General features: G+C 38.0%; 1 protein-coding gene across 3 annotated transcripts in view; it reads right to left on the reverse strand.

Annotated features, from left to right (window-relative positions):
• Positions 1–15,820, reverse strand: part of KCTD3 (potassium channel tetramerization domain containing 3) — a 70,760-nt gene continuing 54,940 nt past the window's right edge. Inside the window, exons 15-18 of one of the 3 annotated variants that reach the window (XM_032647305.1) lie at positions 6,088–6,184; positions 2,645–2,817; positions 2,415–2,553; positions 1–1,688 (exon numbers count right to left, since the gene is read on the reverse strand). In XM_032647305.1, the coding sequence (XP_032503196.1) occupies positions 1,127–1,688; positions 2,415–2,553; positions 2,645–2,817; positions 6,088–6,184 (971 nt within the window). In that variant the 3' untranslated portion in view covers positions 1–1,126. Of the gene's footprint in view, positions 1,689–2,414; positions 2,554–2,632; positions 2,818–6,087; positions 6,185–15,820 lie in introns of all 3 variants that reach the window. The other 2 variants (XM_032647295.1, XM_032647293.1) reach the window with 2 other exon arrangements.

A 15,820-nucleotide genomic window follows, 5' to 3' on the forward strand; every position in this document is an offset into this window, starting at 1 on the left:
TGGCTGTGAAACCACTGGCAATATAGGAAACTTTATTTATTTTGACTTGATCCACTTATATTTCTCAGAATGGGAATATATACATTATTCACCAATAAATGCTTAATGCTTTAAATTTACAATTACCTTATTTGCAGAAACTTGGAAATCATTCCAATTAAATGGAAAAAAATACAAAGATTTTTTTCTTATAATTCAAAATATATTTAAAATATTTCTACAGCAGCCAAAACCTTTAACCAAAAAATTCAGAACTGCAGTCTCAAGCTTAACAAAATGGCCACATTCTAATTTAATTAATTATCTTGATTATTAACACAGGAAAAAAATATCGTGGCTCCTAAAACAAGGCTGACTAGCGACTGGTACAGTTTTGGTACAGTTTTCCTTTGTGATCACTCAAAGCTGTCTTTATTATTTTTACTTCATCTGTTCAAACACAGACAACTGCTCCAACTTTAAAGAAAGTTTAAACTTTTGACCAATTTAATATTTAATATTGGTGATGCTTGCTAAGATTTAAGAACTCCAACAATGAGAATCAGAAAATGACCACAATTAAAGTAAAATTATCCTAAAGGACTTCCTACTACACAGAGTAATCTGGTATTCAATAGTGTTTTTGAGTTACATATTTTTTCACAAACATAGCACCTCATTAAATACCTGGTAAACCACTTTGCAATCACAATAAGGGTTGGGAGACTAAGCTCCAAAGAGAATTATGTAATTCACTTAATATAACATTGCAAGACAAATCTCAGGCATGATCAACATGAGGAATGCAGTCTGTTGGTTCCCACACTCTAAGGGGATGCTCATCGATATGGGCACCATCTTATTAAGACATGGTACTATGCTTCCAAAATCCACAGAGTAAACACTGAAGTAGACTCCTGCTTTACAAATGATGTTAAATGTGCCTGTAAAACTAAAAAAAATTTCCAAAAGATCTGAAGAGATGATATGGTTATTTTATCTCCTTACCCCAGGTAATTCTGTCAAAAAGATACTGAATGAAGTCCAATCTTAATTTGTAAGGTTTTGGTGTAAAAGCTAATGTGTTGAACTCCAGTAAAGTTTAACTCTCATCTGAATTAATGAAACTACTCATTTTGCTGAGTTTTCACAAGCTGTACTCTTGACCTGAAGAATCACTTTTTTTGTGCCGAGGAGATGGAGTAGTCTTCGTAGGAGATGGGGATGCAGTACCAGGTGAGTCAGTTCCTCCATCAGAGGTACTTGGTGATGATGCCAGGTGGGGGACTTTCTTTCTTCCAAGGAATCCTCCTCCATCAAATCCTCCTTTCTTCCGTAACTCCACTTTATTTTCATTTTCATCTTCTGATGACCTTTTCTTGGATTCTAGAAAACCTTCAGCTATTTTATGCACCTCCACTCCACTATCTGATTCTCTTAAACTTTTAACTTCGGTTCCAGGAGACTTTCTCTCACACACATTACATTCCCCTGTTGCCCGCTTCACTTCAGCTTGTACTGGACCCAAGTTACCATCTTCAGGGACAGCTCTTTCTACATTTCTGTTCAAGTTCACAGTCTGGAAGTCCCTGTAACTGTGAAAGCTCTCAGTCCTCCTTGCTCTTGCTAACAAGGGACTTTCTCTGTAAGGCCTCATGGAACCGTAAGTAGCTGCTTCATGGATGGTTTCATGGTGCTGGAGCTGAAGACTGAAATACAGTTAATAATTACAGCTCACATTTCTTTCTGGGATTTTTCAGGGGCACATCTCATTAATTAAACTACCAGTTAAAACATATAAATTTTATAATGAATACTATATCCTTATTTACATATATAAAAATGTATTTTAAGCATGCTATATACTGTATGTGTGTGTACAAAATTAACAAGGCAAATAATACACCATACATATATATTCGCAATGAAGCTAGATTTTTGAATAGCTGGAAAAAAGCTACGGAAAACACCTTTAAAACCAATGTGGAACCAACAGTTTCAGTATTTGGCCCTTAATTCAGATTTTGGAATTTTTAAAAAATATGGTTAACTAAAACAATATACTAAGGCATTATGCACTTCTAATACAATGACAAAGTAAGATTAGACAAGATAATGTAATCATTTTTATTAATATGTCCCTAGGCAATAGGAACACCAGTTCCACATACCATCTAAGGGGACATGTGATTTTTCTAATTTCCTTTGAATGAATTCTTGATCACATAATAATTCAAATTGGCAGCAATTCACAAAATAAGTAAAAGGGCCAAAAATGGTTTTTTTATGAAAAGAAACATGCATATAGATGAGAAATTTAGTAAAAAAAAGTATGAATTTAAAATGTACTTTGAAAAATTTGGCTTTAAAGAACTATGTGATTACAATAGCTCAGCCAATTTTCCCAAAGCAATCAATTCAGCTCTTTAACCTACCTAGAACTTGATTCACGAAGACGGCTATGCTGAACCACAGAAGTTGCTGGACTGATATTAGGAGTAGCGCAGCGAGATGTGCTCAGATCACACTGATCCAGTAATTTGAGTAGCTCCTCTTCAGTCGGACCACCTACATCTTAGGAAAACATACATCACTATAATCACTTATGTCAAAAGCCTACCCTGTGCCAAACACCTTTCCATATGGAACCTACCCTTATCCTCACTTTTGTTAACCATATCCATGGCAGTGGTCAGATCCCACATCTGAATGCTGCCATTTGTGTGGCCCGTGAACAAGTAGCGCCTTGGCCTTGAGCCCATCCTACTGGAGCCCTCACATTCTCTCACTGTAAATGAGGATATTGTAGTACAGTCAACAGCTTGGATCTCACAGATTCTGCAAAAGACATTGTACAGTTGTAAACCATGAGGAACAAATTACATTTTATAATTCAGATTTTTAAATTAATTGTCTCTTTGCAAAGTTACAGTTGACTCTTCCACACATATAAAACAGATTTAAAGGAGTCAAAGAGAGTCAACGGGAATACAATTCAAGCCTTGTATTCTCCAATATATTAATACTCAACTTTTTCAAAGCATTTTTATAGCTATCTTCATTGATTTTTTTCATAAAAGAACCTGACAAAGAGCAATTATCCACATTTGACAAATGAGGAGACCAAGCAATGATGTCAGTAAATGATGTCCCAAAGCCACAGAAGGGTTAACAGAATTGTACTTGATTGAAACATTTATCCCAGCCTACTTCAAAACAAAGTTGAGGAGGCTTATTTAAAAAAAAAAAAAAAGATTATTAACAATTAGTGCCAGGCAAATGCAAGGTCCGAAAATAAAGGAGGAAGAGGAAAAACAACTCTCATTAATGTGAAAAACATAGGAACAGAATATGAAGCTTAGCTGAGCTTCCTAGCAGGCAGGGAAAAGGATGGTGGAGGGTAAGGGGGGAGTTCATTCCTGCAATGCCCACATATAGCGAGTGACAGAGCCCATCCCAGTCTCATTCCCAATCTCAAGGCAAAAGCTAGTATTTCACCATTGAGTATGAGGTTTGCTACACTTACTTTTGCAGATGTTATTTAACAGATTAATGAATCTGCCCTTTATTAAGTGCTAGGATTCTTCTTTAAAAATCATAAATGGTTGCTGAACTGTCAAATGTTTTTTCTGTGTTTATCAAGATGATCACTTTTCTATTTTTGTTAATACAGTTAATTTTTCAATTATATCTGAATTGACAAAATATTTTTAAAAACTACAGTCAGCCCTCCATAATGTGGAACCCACAGACACAGAGGGCTGACTGTACTACACCAGTTTATATAAGGGACTTAAGTATCAGGGGATTGTGGTATCCACCTGCAGGGGGAAGTCCTGGATAAAGATGTCCCCCTGTAAATAATAATTAAGAAAACAGTTGCGACAGCCTCATGCAAATCAATGACGGTAAAACATGCCCTCACATCATACACAAAAATAAACTCAAAATGGCTTAAAGACCTTAAAAATAAGACATGATACCATCACATTCCTAGAAGAGAACACAGGCTAATAAGCATTCTCTAGCATAATTCGTACCAATGTTTTCTGAAGTCAGTCTCCCAAGGCAAATAGAAATAAAAGCAAAAATAAATGGGATCTAATCAAACTTACAAGCTTTAGTACAGTAAACCATAAACAAAATGAAAACACAACCTACAGACTGGGAGAAAACATTTGCAAATGATACGACCAACAAGGGCTTAATTTCCAAAATATACAAACAGCTCATACAACTTAATACAAAAAAAAAACCCAATCAAAAAATGGTCAGAAGACCAAAAAGGGAACCCTCCTACACTGATGGCAGGAATGTAAATTGGTACAGCCACTATGGAGAGCAGTATGGAGGTTCCTTAAACTAAAAACAGAGTTGCCATATGATCCAGCAATCCTACTCCTGGGCACATATCCAGACAAAACTCTAATTTGAAAAGATACAAAAACCTCTATTTCACAGCATCACTATTCACAATAGCCAAGACATGGAAACAACCTAAATGTCCATCGACAGTTGAATGGATAAAGAAGATACCTGTATACAATGGAATACTACTCAGCCAAAAAAAAAAAGAATGAAATAATGCCATTTGTACCAACATGGATGGACACAGAGATTATCATACTAAGTGAAGTCAAAGACAAATCCCATGTATCACTTTTATGTGGAATCTAAAATATGACACAAATGAACTTATTTATGAACTAGAAACAGGCACAGAGAACAGACTTGTGGTTGCCAAGGGAGAGGAGGGATGGATTGGGAGTTTGGGATTAGCAGATGCAAACTATTATATATAGGGTGGATAAACAAGGTCCCACTGTATAGCACAGGGAACTATATTCAGTATCCTGTGACAAACCATAGTGGAAAAGAATATGAAAAAGAATATAAGGGGATGGATTTTAAATGAGAGAAAAAAACATTTCCAACCTGGCTCCTTGGCTTATAATATCTTTACAACTATAGCTTTTCCTCTGGAATCATAAACTTAAAAACTATATAAAACTTGTTTTATCATGCATAAATTATAGTTGATTACAACACTCTGCTATTGTTGGAAGTGACAGAACAATACTTAGGGACAGAACAACACTGGACAGGACATGAGCACTGAAGAAGAATATGAAAGACTACATTGTTAGAGAACGCTGTTGTAACAGCAGCTTCAAACCATTTGGCAGCTTCTTCACCAACACTAAAGCGCAGGGACGCATTTCTCCAGATAAAAATTTGGCCTGTAACTACACTGTAGGTTCCTAATAACATTTTCTTTAAAAAAAAAAAAAGTTTAGAACGCAAAAATCATTTTCTGGAATCAATTCATTTAACAATCACTGATGACTACATGCAATGAACTTTGATGGAAAGAAAATTTATCATCTCAAAGACTTTATCATTAAAATATTAAGAAATCAGCGATCACATGCTGAAGATAAGAGAAATTATTTAAAATGTCACTAGCATTAGTAACAATATAAAAATTTGTAACCTACTTAGTAACTACTAATAGGAATTTTACTTTTTTCACTTCCTTGACATGCAAAAAATTTTGTTCTTAAAGAGGAGAAATGTTACAGCACAATATGTTTGAGGCTGTAAATAATAATTGTAAGTGAAGTAAGATTTTAGTCAAATGAAAAAGAGGAAACTAACTCCTATTGAGCATCAATTATAGCCAGGGACTATGCAAGGTATTTTGCATGTTTTTCACTCAGTGAAATCTTGGCAAGGTCGTTAAACTTTAAAAGAAACTGAGGCTCACAGAAACAAAGTAAGTTAAGTTGAATTTACATAGCTAGTAAGAGGAAGTGCCGGAATTAGAATTTCACTTGTCTACCATCCAATTCACTGCGTATCTGTTCTACTATCGTATCACTAGTCCTTCCTAAAAGTCCACAGCAGTGAAAATCATAAGTAGATTGTAGAGAATAAGCACTAAGTATACTGTATTAACTTTAAGTTAAAATGACCACAAGATAAAGAATAGACATCTCTCTCAAAGATCTGTTTCTGATACCACTATTTATCAGTGTCAAATGACTTAACGTGTTTTGCAAGACAAATGTGACTTCTGAATATAATATCTTTACAGTAAAGTGTTACCTCTTCCCAGTAGATGAGAGTCTTACAAACAGTTTGTTAGTGATGGGAACAACTTTCTGGATAAACACCTGTTGATCATCTCGCTCTCCAAATGGCCCTTGGGTCAGAAAACAAAATGGCAAAAATTAATTAAAATTTAACAGGTTTCATTTAAAAAAAAGGAACATTAATTTTGAAAAAAAAAAAGAATTCTTCATGCCTGTCATTGTGGCATTGCATTCCATGTCAAAATCAGACACAAAATACAACACTACAAGTAGTTCATCTTGCATCAGAAATTTTTAAAAAAAATAACTCAAAATGGATTAGAGACCTAAATGTAAGACCAGACACTATAAAACTCTTACAGGAAAACACAGGAAGAACACTCTTTGACATAAATCACAGCAAGATCTTTTTTGATCCACCTCCTAGAGTGATGGAAATAAAAAATAAATAAATAAACAAGTGGGATCTAATGAAACAAAAGCTTTTGCACAGCAAAGGAAACTACAAACAGACGAAAAGACAATCCTCAGAATGGGAGAAAACATTTGCAAACAAATCAACGGACAAAGGATTAATCTCCATAATATATAAACAGCTCATGCAGTTCAATATTTAAAAAAAAAACCCAATCCAAAAGTTGGCTGAACACCTAAACAGACATTTCTCCAAAGAAGACATACAGATGGCCAAAAAGCACATGAAAAGCTGCTCAACATCACTAATTATTAGAGAAATGCAAATCAAAACTACAATGAGGTATCACCTCACACCAGTAAGAATGTTATCATCAGAAAATCTACAAACAACAAATGCTGGAGAGGGTGTGCATAAAAGGGAACCCTCGGGCTTCCCTGGTGGCACAGTGGTTGAGAGTCCGCCTGCCGATGCAGAGGACATGGGATCGTGCCCCGGTCTGGGAAGATCCCACATGCCGCGGAGCGGCTGGGCCCGTGAGCCGTGGCCGCTGAGCCTGCGCATCCAGAGCCTGTGCTCCGCAACGGGAGAGGCCACAACAGTGAGAGGCCCGCGTAACGCAAAAAAAAAAAAAAAAAGGAACCCTCTTGCACTGTTGGTGGGAATGTAAACTGATACAGCCACTATGGAGAACAGTATGGAGGTTCCTTAAACTACGAATAGAATTACCACATGACCCAGCAATCCCACTACTGGGCATATACCCAGAAAAAACCATAATTCAAAAAGACACATGCACCCCATTGTTCATTGCAGCACTATTTACAATAGCCAGGTCATGGAAGAAACCTAAATGTCCATCGACAGACGAACGGATAAAGAAGATGCAGTACATATATACAATGGCATATTACTCAGCCATTAAAAGGAAGGAAATTGGGTCATTTGTAGAGATGTGAATGGACCCAGAGACTGTCATAGAGTGAAGTAAGTCAGAAAAAACAAATATCATATATTAATGCATTTATGTGGAGCCTAGAAAAATGGTACAGATGAACCTGTTTGCAGGGCAGACATTGACAGATGTGGAAAACAAACATATGGACACCAAGGGGGGAAAGAGGCAAGGGGGTGCTGGTGTGATGAATTGAGAGATTGGGATTGACATATATACACTAATAAGTATAAAATGGATAATAACCTGCTGGAGGGGTCATTCAAGGTGACAGAGGAGTAAGACGTGGAGATCACCCTCCTCCCCGCAAATACATGAGGAATACATCTACATGTGGAACAACCCCTACAGAACACCTACTGAACGCTAGCAGAAGACCTCAGACTTCCCAAAAGGCAAGAAACTCCCCACGTACCTGGGTATGGCAAAAGAAAAAAGAAAAAACGGACAAAAGAATAGGGACAGGACCTGCACCAGTGGGAGGGAGCTGTGAAGGAGGAAAGGTTTCCACACACTAGAAGCCCCTTCACGGGCGGAGACTGCACATGGCAGAGGGGGGAAGCTTCGGAGCCACAGAGGAGAGCACAGCAACAGGGGTGCGGAGGGCAAAGTGGAGAGATTCCCGCACAGAGGATCGGTGCCGACCAGCACTCACCAGCCCGAGAGGCTTGTCTGCTCACCCGCCGGGGCGGGCAGGGGCTGGAAGCTGAGGCTCGGGCTTCAGTCAGATCCCAGGGAGAGTAATGGGGTTGACGACGTGAACACAGCCTGCAGGGGGTTAGTGCACCACGGCTAGCCAGGAGGGAGTCCGGGAAAAAGTCTGGAGCTGCCAAAGAGGCAAGAGGCTTTTTCTTGCCTCTTTGTTTACTGGTGCGCAAGGAGAGGGGATTAACAGCGCTGCCTAAATGAGCTCCAGAAACGGGTGTGAGCCGTGGCTATCAGCGTGGAAACCAGAGACAGGCATGAAATGCTAAGGCTGCTGCTGCAGCCACCAAGAAGCCTGTGTGCAAGCACAGGTCACTATACAAGCCTCCCCTAACAGGAGCATGCGCAGCCCGCCACTGCCAGCGTCCCATGCTGCAGGGACAACTTCCCCGGGATAACACACGGCACACCTCAGGCTGGTGCAACGTCACGCCAGCCTCTGCTGCCGCAGGCTTGCCCCACACTCCATACCCCTCCCTCCCCACGGCCTGAGTGAGCCAGAGCCTCCGAATCAGCTGCTCCTTTAACCCCATCCTGTCTGAGCGAAGAACAGACGCCCTCAGGCGACCTACATGCAGAGGCAGGTCCAAATCCAAAGCCGAGCCCCTGGGAGCTGTGAGAACAAAGAAAAAGGGAAATCTCTCCCAGCAGCCTTGGGAGGAGCGGACTAAAGCTCCACAATCAACGTGATGTACCCTGCATCTGTGGAATACCTGAATAGACAACGAATCATCACAAAATGAGGGGGTGGACTTTGGGAGCAACGATATGTATTTTTTCCCTTTTTCTCTTTTTCTGAGTGTGTATGTGTATGCTTCTGTGTGTGATTTTGTCTGTATAGCTTTGCTTTTACCATTTGTGCTAGGGTTCTGTCTGTCCTTTTACTTATTTTTTTAGTATAGTTTTTAGCGCTTCTTATCATTGGTGGATTTCTGTTTTGGTTTGGCTGCTCTCTCCTTTCTGTTTTTTTAAATTTTTTAAATTTTTAATCATTTTTTTAAATAACTTTATTTTATTTTGTTTATTTATTTATTTTCTTTCTTTTTTTTCTCCCTTTTATTCTGAGCCATGTAGATGACAGGGTCTTGGTGCTCTGGTCAGATGTCAGGCCTGTGCCTATGAGATGGGAGAGCCGAGTTCCAGACACTGGTCCACCAGAGACCTCCCGGCTCCATGTACTATCTAATGGCGAACATCTCCCATAGATCTCTGTCTCAACACCAAGACCCAGCTCCACTCAACGACCTACAAGCTACAGTGCAGGACACGCTATGCCAAACAACCAGCAAGACAGGAACACAACCCCACCCAGTAGCAGAAAGGCTGCCTAAAATCAAAATAAGGTCACAGACACCACAAAACACACCATCGGATGCGGACCTGCCCACCAGAAAGACAAGATCCAGCCTCACCCACCAGAACACAGGCACTAGTCCCCTCCACCAGGTAGCCTACACAACCCACTGAAACAACCTTTGCCACTGGGGACAGACACCAAAAACAGGAACTACGAACCTACAGCCTGCGAAAAGGAGACCCGAAACACAGTGAGTTAAGCAAAATGAGAAGACAGAGAAACACACAGCAGATGAAGAAGGTAAAAACCCACCAGACCAAACAAATGAAGAGGAAATAGGCAGTCTACCTGAAGAAGAATTCAGAATAATGATTGTAAAGATGATCCAAAATCTTGTAAACAGAAGAACTAAAGAGCAAACAATGATGAACAACACAATAAATGAAATTAAAAATTCTCTAGAAGGAAACAATAGCAGAATAACTGAGGTAGATATTCCAGATAAGTTACCTGCAAGATAAAATTGTGGGAATAACTACTGCAGAGCAGAATAAAGAAAAAAGAATGAAAAGAATTGAGGGCAGTCTCACAGACCTCTGGGACAACATTAAATGCACCAACATTCAAATTATAGAGGTCCTAGAAGAATAAGAGAAAAAGAAAGGGACTGAGAAAATATTTGAAGAGATTATAGTTGAAAACTTCCCTAATATGGGAAAGGAAATAGTTAATCAAGTCCAGGAAGCACACAGTCCCATACAGGATAAATCCAAGGAGAAACATACAAAGACACATATTAATCAAACTATCAAAAATTAAATACAAAGAAAAAATATTAAAAGCAGCAAGGGGAAAACAACAAATAATATACAAGGCAATCCCCATAAGGTTAACAGCTGATCTTTCAGCAGAAACTCTACAAGCCAGAGGGGACTGGCAGGACATATTTAAAGTGATGAAAGGGAAAAACCTACAATGAAGATCACTCTACCCAGCAAGGATCTCATTCAGATTCAATGGAAAATTAAAACCTTTACAGACAAGCAAAAGCTAAGAGAATTCAGCACCACCAAACCAGCTTTTCAACAAATGCTAAAGGAACTTCTCTAGGCAGGAAACAGAAGAGAAGGAAAAGATCTACAATAACACACCCAAAACAATTAAGAAAATGGTGATAGGAACATACATATCGATAATTAACTTAAACGTAAATGGATTAAATGCGCCAACCAAAAGACTTAGACTGGCTGAATGGATACAAAAACAAGACCCGTATATGTGCTGTCTACAAAAGACCCACTACAGACCTAAGGACGCATACAGACTGAAAGTGAGGGTTTGGAAAAAGACATTCCACGCAAATGGAAATCAAAAGAAAGCTGGAGTAGCAATTCTCGTATCAGACAAAATAGACTTTAAAACAAAGACTATTACAAGAGACAAAGAAGGACACTACATAATGATAAAGGGATCAATCCAAGAAGAAGATATAACAATGGTGAATATTTATGCACCCAACATAGGAGCACCTCAATACATAAGGCAAATACTAACAGCCATAAGAGGGGAAATTGACAGTAACACAATCATAGTAGGGGACTTTAGCACCCCACTTTCACCAATGGACAGATCAAAATGAAAATAAATAAGGAAACACAAGCTTTAAGTGATACATGAAATAAGATGGACTTAACTGATATTTATAGGACATTCCATCCAAAAACAACAGAATACACTTTCTTCTCAAGTGGTCATGGAACATTCTCAAGGATAGATCATACCTTGGCTCACAAATCAAGTCTTGGTAAATTTAAGAAAATTGAAATTGTATCAAGTATCTTTTCCAACCACAACACTATGAGACTAGATATCAATTACAGGAAAAAATCTGAAAGAAATACAAACACATGGAGGCTAAATAACACACTACTTAATAACCAAGAGATCACTGAAGAAATCAAAGAGGATATCAGAAACTACCAGGAAACAAATGACAATGAAAACACGGTGACCCAAAACTTACTGGATGCAGCAAAAGCAGTTCTAAGAGGAAAGTTGATAGCAATACAATCCTACCTTAAGAAACAAGAAACATCTCAAATAAACAACCTAACCTTACACCTAAAACAATTATAGAAAGAACAAAAGAACCCCTAAGTTATTAGCAGAAGGAAAGAAATCATAAATATCAGATCAGAAATAAGTGAAAAAGAAATGAAGGAAACAATAGCAAATATCAAAAAAACTAAAACCTGGTTCTTTGAGAAGATGAACAAAACTGATAAACCATCAGCCAGACTCATGAAGCAAAAGAGGGAGAAGCCTCAAATCAGTACAATTAGAAAGGAAAAAGAAGTAACAACTGACACTGCAGAAATACAAAGGATCATGAGAGATTACTACAAGCAACTATATGCCAATAAAATGAACAACCTGGAAGAATTGGACAAATTCTTAGAAAAGCACAACCAGGAAGAAACAGAAAATATAAACAGACGAATCACAAGCACTGAAATTGAAACTGTGATTAAAAACTATCCAACAAACAAAAGCCCAGGACCAGATGGCTTCACAGGCAAATTCTATCAAACATTTAGAGACAAGCTAACATCTACCCTTCTCAAACTCTTCCAAAATAAAGCAGAGGGAGGAACACTTCCAAACTCATTCTACAAGGCCACCATCAACCAGATACCAAAAACAAAGATGTCACAAAGAAAACTACAGGCCAATATCACGGATGAACATAGATACAGAAATCCTCAACAAAATACTAGCAAACAGAATCCAACAGCACATTAAAAGGATCATACACCATGATCAAGTGGAGTTTATCACAGGAATGCAAGGATTCTTCAATATACACAAACCAATTAATGTGATACACCACATTAACAAACTGAAGAATAAAAACCACATGGTATCTCAATAGATGCAGAGAAAGCTTTCGACAAAATTCAACACCCATTTATGATAAAAACCCTCCAGAAAGTAGGCATAGAGGGAACTTACCTCAATATAATAAAAGCCGTATATGACAAACCCATAGCTAACATCGTCCTCAATGGTGAAAAACAGAAACCATTTCCACTAAGATCAGGAACAAGACAAGGTTGCGCACTCTCACCACTATTATTCAACATTGTTTGGGAAGTTTTAGCCACAGCAATCAGAGAATAAAAAGAAATAAAAGGGTTCCAAATCGGAAAAGAAGAAGTAAAGCTGTCACTTTTTACAGATGACATGATACTATACATAGAGAATCCTAAAGATGCTACCAGAAAACGACTAGAGCTAATCAATGAATTTGGTAAAGTAGCAGGATACAAAATGCACAGAAATCTCTTGCATTCCTGTACACTAATGATGAAAAATCTGAAAGTGAAATTAAGAAAACACTCCCATTTACCACTGCAACAAAAAGAATAAATTATCTAGGAAGAAACCTACCTAAGGAGACAAAAGACCTGTATGCAGAAAACTATAAGACTGATGAAAGAAATTAAAGATGATATAAACAGGTGGAGAGATATACCATGTTCTTGGATTGGAAGAATCAACATTGTGAAAATGACTCTACTACCCAAAGCAATCTACAAATTCAGTGTAATCCCTATCAAACTACCACTGCTATTTTTCACAGAAGTAGAACAAAAAACTTCACAATTTATATGAAAACACAGAAGACCACGAATAGCCAAAGCAATCTTGAGAAAGAAAAACGGAGCTGGAGGAATCAGGCTCCCTGACTTCAGGCTATACTACAAAGCTACAGTAATGAAGACAATATGGTACTGGCACAAAAAAAGAAATATAAATCAATGGAACAGGATAGAAAGCCCAGAGATAAACCCACGCACATATGGTCACCTTATCTTTGATAAAGGAGGCAAGGCTATACAATGGAGAAAAGACAGCCTTTTCAATAAGTGGTGCTGGGAAAACTGGACAGCTACATGTAAAAGAATGAAACTAGAACACTCCCTAACACCATACACAAAGATAAACTCAAAATGGATTAAAAACCTAAGTGTAAGGCCAGACACTATAAAAGTCGTGGAGGAAAACATAGGCAGAACACTCCATGACATAAATCACAGCAAGATCCTTTTGGACTCACCTCCTCGAGAAATGGAAATAAAAACAAAAATAAACAAATGGGACCTAATGAAACTTCAAAGCTTTTGCACAGCAAAGGAAACCATAAACAAGACAAAAAGACAACCCTCAGGGCTTCCCTGGTGGCGTGGTGGTTGAGAGTCCGCCTGCCAATGCAGGGGACATGGGTTCATGCCCTGATCTGGGAAGATCCCACATGCCGTGGAGCAGGTAGGCCCGTGAGCCATGGCCGCTGAGTCTGCGCGTCCGGAGCCTGTGCTCCGCAACGGGAGAGGCCACAACAATGAGAGGCCTGCGTACCACCAAAAAAAAAAAAAAAAAAAAAAAAGACAACCCTCAGAATGGGAGAAAATATTTGCAAATGAAGCAACTGACAAAGGATTAATCTCCAAAATTTATAAGCAGCTCATGCAGCTCAATATCAAAAAAAACAAACAACCCAATCCAAAAATGGGCAGAAGACGTAAATAGACATTTCTCCAAAGACGATATACAGATTGCCAACAAACACATGAAAGAACGGTCAACGTCATTAATCATCAGAGAAATGCAAATCAAAACCACAATGAGTTATCACCTCACACCAGTCAGAATGGCCATCATGAAAAAATCTACAAATAAATGCTGGAGAGGGTGTGGAGAAAAGGGAACCCTCTTGCACTGTTGGTGGGAATGTAAATTGGTACAGCCACTATGGAAAACAGCATGGAGGTTCCTTTAAAAACCAAAAACAGAACTACCATATGACCCAGCAATCCCACTGCTGGGCATATACCCTGAGAAAACCATAATTCAAAAAGAGTCATGTACCACAATGTTCATTGCAGCTCTATTTACAATAACCAGGACATGGAAGGAACCTAAGTGTCCATCAACAGATGAATGGATAAAGAAGATGTGGCACATATACACAACGGAATATTACTCAGCCATAAAAAGAAACTAAATTGAGTTATTTGTAGAGAGGTGGATGGACCTAGAGTGTGTCATACAGAGTGAAGTCAGAAAGAGAAAAACAAATACCGTATGCTAACACATATATATGGAAACTAAAAAACAAACAAACAAAACTGGTTATGAAGAACCTAGGGGAAGGACAGGAATAAAGACGCAGACCTACTACAGAATGTACTTAAGGATATGGGGAGGGAGAAGGGTAAGCTGGGACAAAGTGAGAGAGTGGCATGGACATATATACACTACCAAATGTAAAATGGATAGCTAGTGGGAAGCAGCAGAATAGCATAGGGAGATCAGTTTGGTGCATTTTGACCACCTAGAGGGTTGGGATAGGGAAGATGGGAGGGAGGGAGACCCAAGAGGGAAGAGATTTGGAGATATATGTATATGTATAGCTGATTCACTTTGTTATAAAGCAAAAACTAACATCCCTGTAAAGCAATTATACTCCAATAAAGATGTTAAAAAAAACCTGCTGTATAAAAAAATAGTTCAAAAATTCATAAAAATTTTTATATAACTTTTCAAAATTATATTTTATGCACTAAGACTGTAAAAACTGAAGGCAATAATTTGCTTAAGACTATACATTAAGAATACTAGAAGGAGACCTGTTAAAATAGAAGCTCTACATTTACTATCTTTCAGAATGTGCTCAGTTTCTTATCACTTCAAGAAAGGGATGTATAAATGAAGTTACTTTATGTATTGATGTTACTTTTTTTGAAACCTTAACATGCAAAATCTTAAAAAATAAAGTACAACTTCATTAAGTAGAATTTCATTTATCAGAGCCTGTTGTACCCTTCAAGGATTTCAATCTAAAAGGTAAATTCAATTATTTTTACTTTTTTGTACTTGGCAAGGTAGGAAAGTGGCTCATATGTTTTAGAAAGAATGTGAACAATATAAAGTGTTTTTATGCAAAACTTACACATAAAATGTTAATAATTCTTTCCCAATACTCATTAGCTAAATATCAACTCATCATTCACAAAAAGTATGCGATGTACAACACTGTTTTTAAAGATAGTATATCCCAAGTTATCTTATGTGAATCATACCTGATTAATAAACAGAATAACACTCTTATTAGTTAGCGAATGCTTATGCTTACTATGTACCACACTACATGCTTTACAAATCACTCATTTGAATCATCGTAACCACCACATAAAGGATGCACTATTATCATCTCCATTTCACAAAGGAGAAAAGTAAGGCACCGACAGGTTAGTTAACCAAAGATCTCTCAAGTTCTACCTGATGGAACTGGAATCCAAACCCAAGCTGTC

The sequence above is a fragment of the Phocoena sinus genome, chromosome 1, assembly GCF_008692025.1.
Source record: "Phocoena sinus isolate mPhoSin1 chromosome 1, mPhoSin1.pri, whole genome shotgun sequence".
In the NCBI taxonomy this organism is placed as follows: Eukaryota; Metazoa; Chordata; class Mammalia; order Artiodactyla; family Phocoenidae; genus Phocoena; species Phocoena sinus.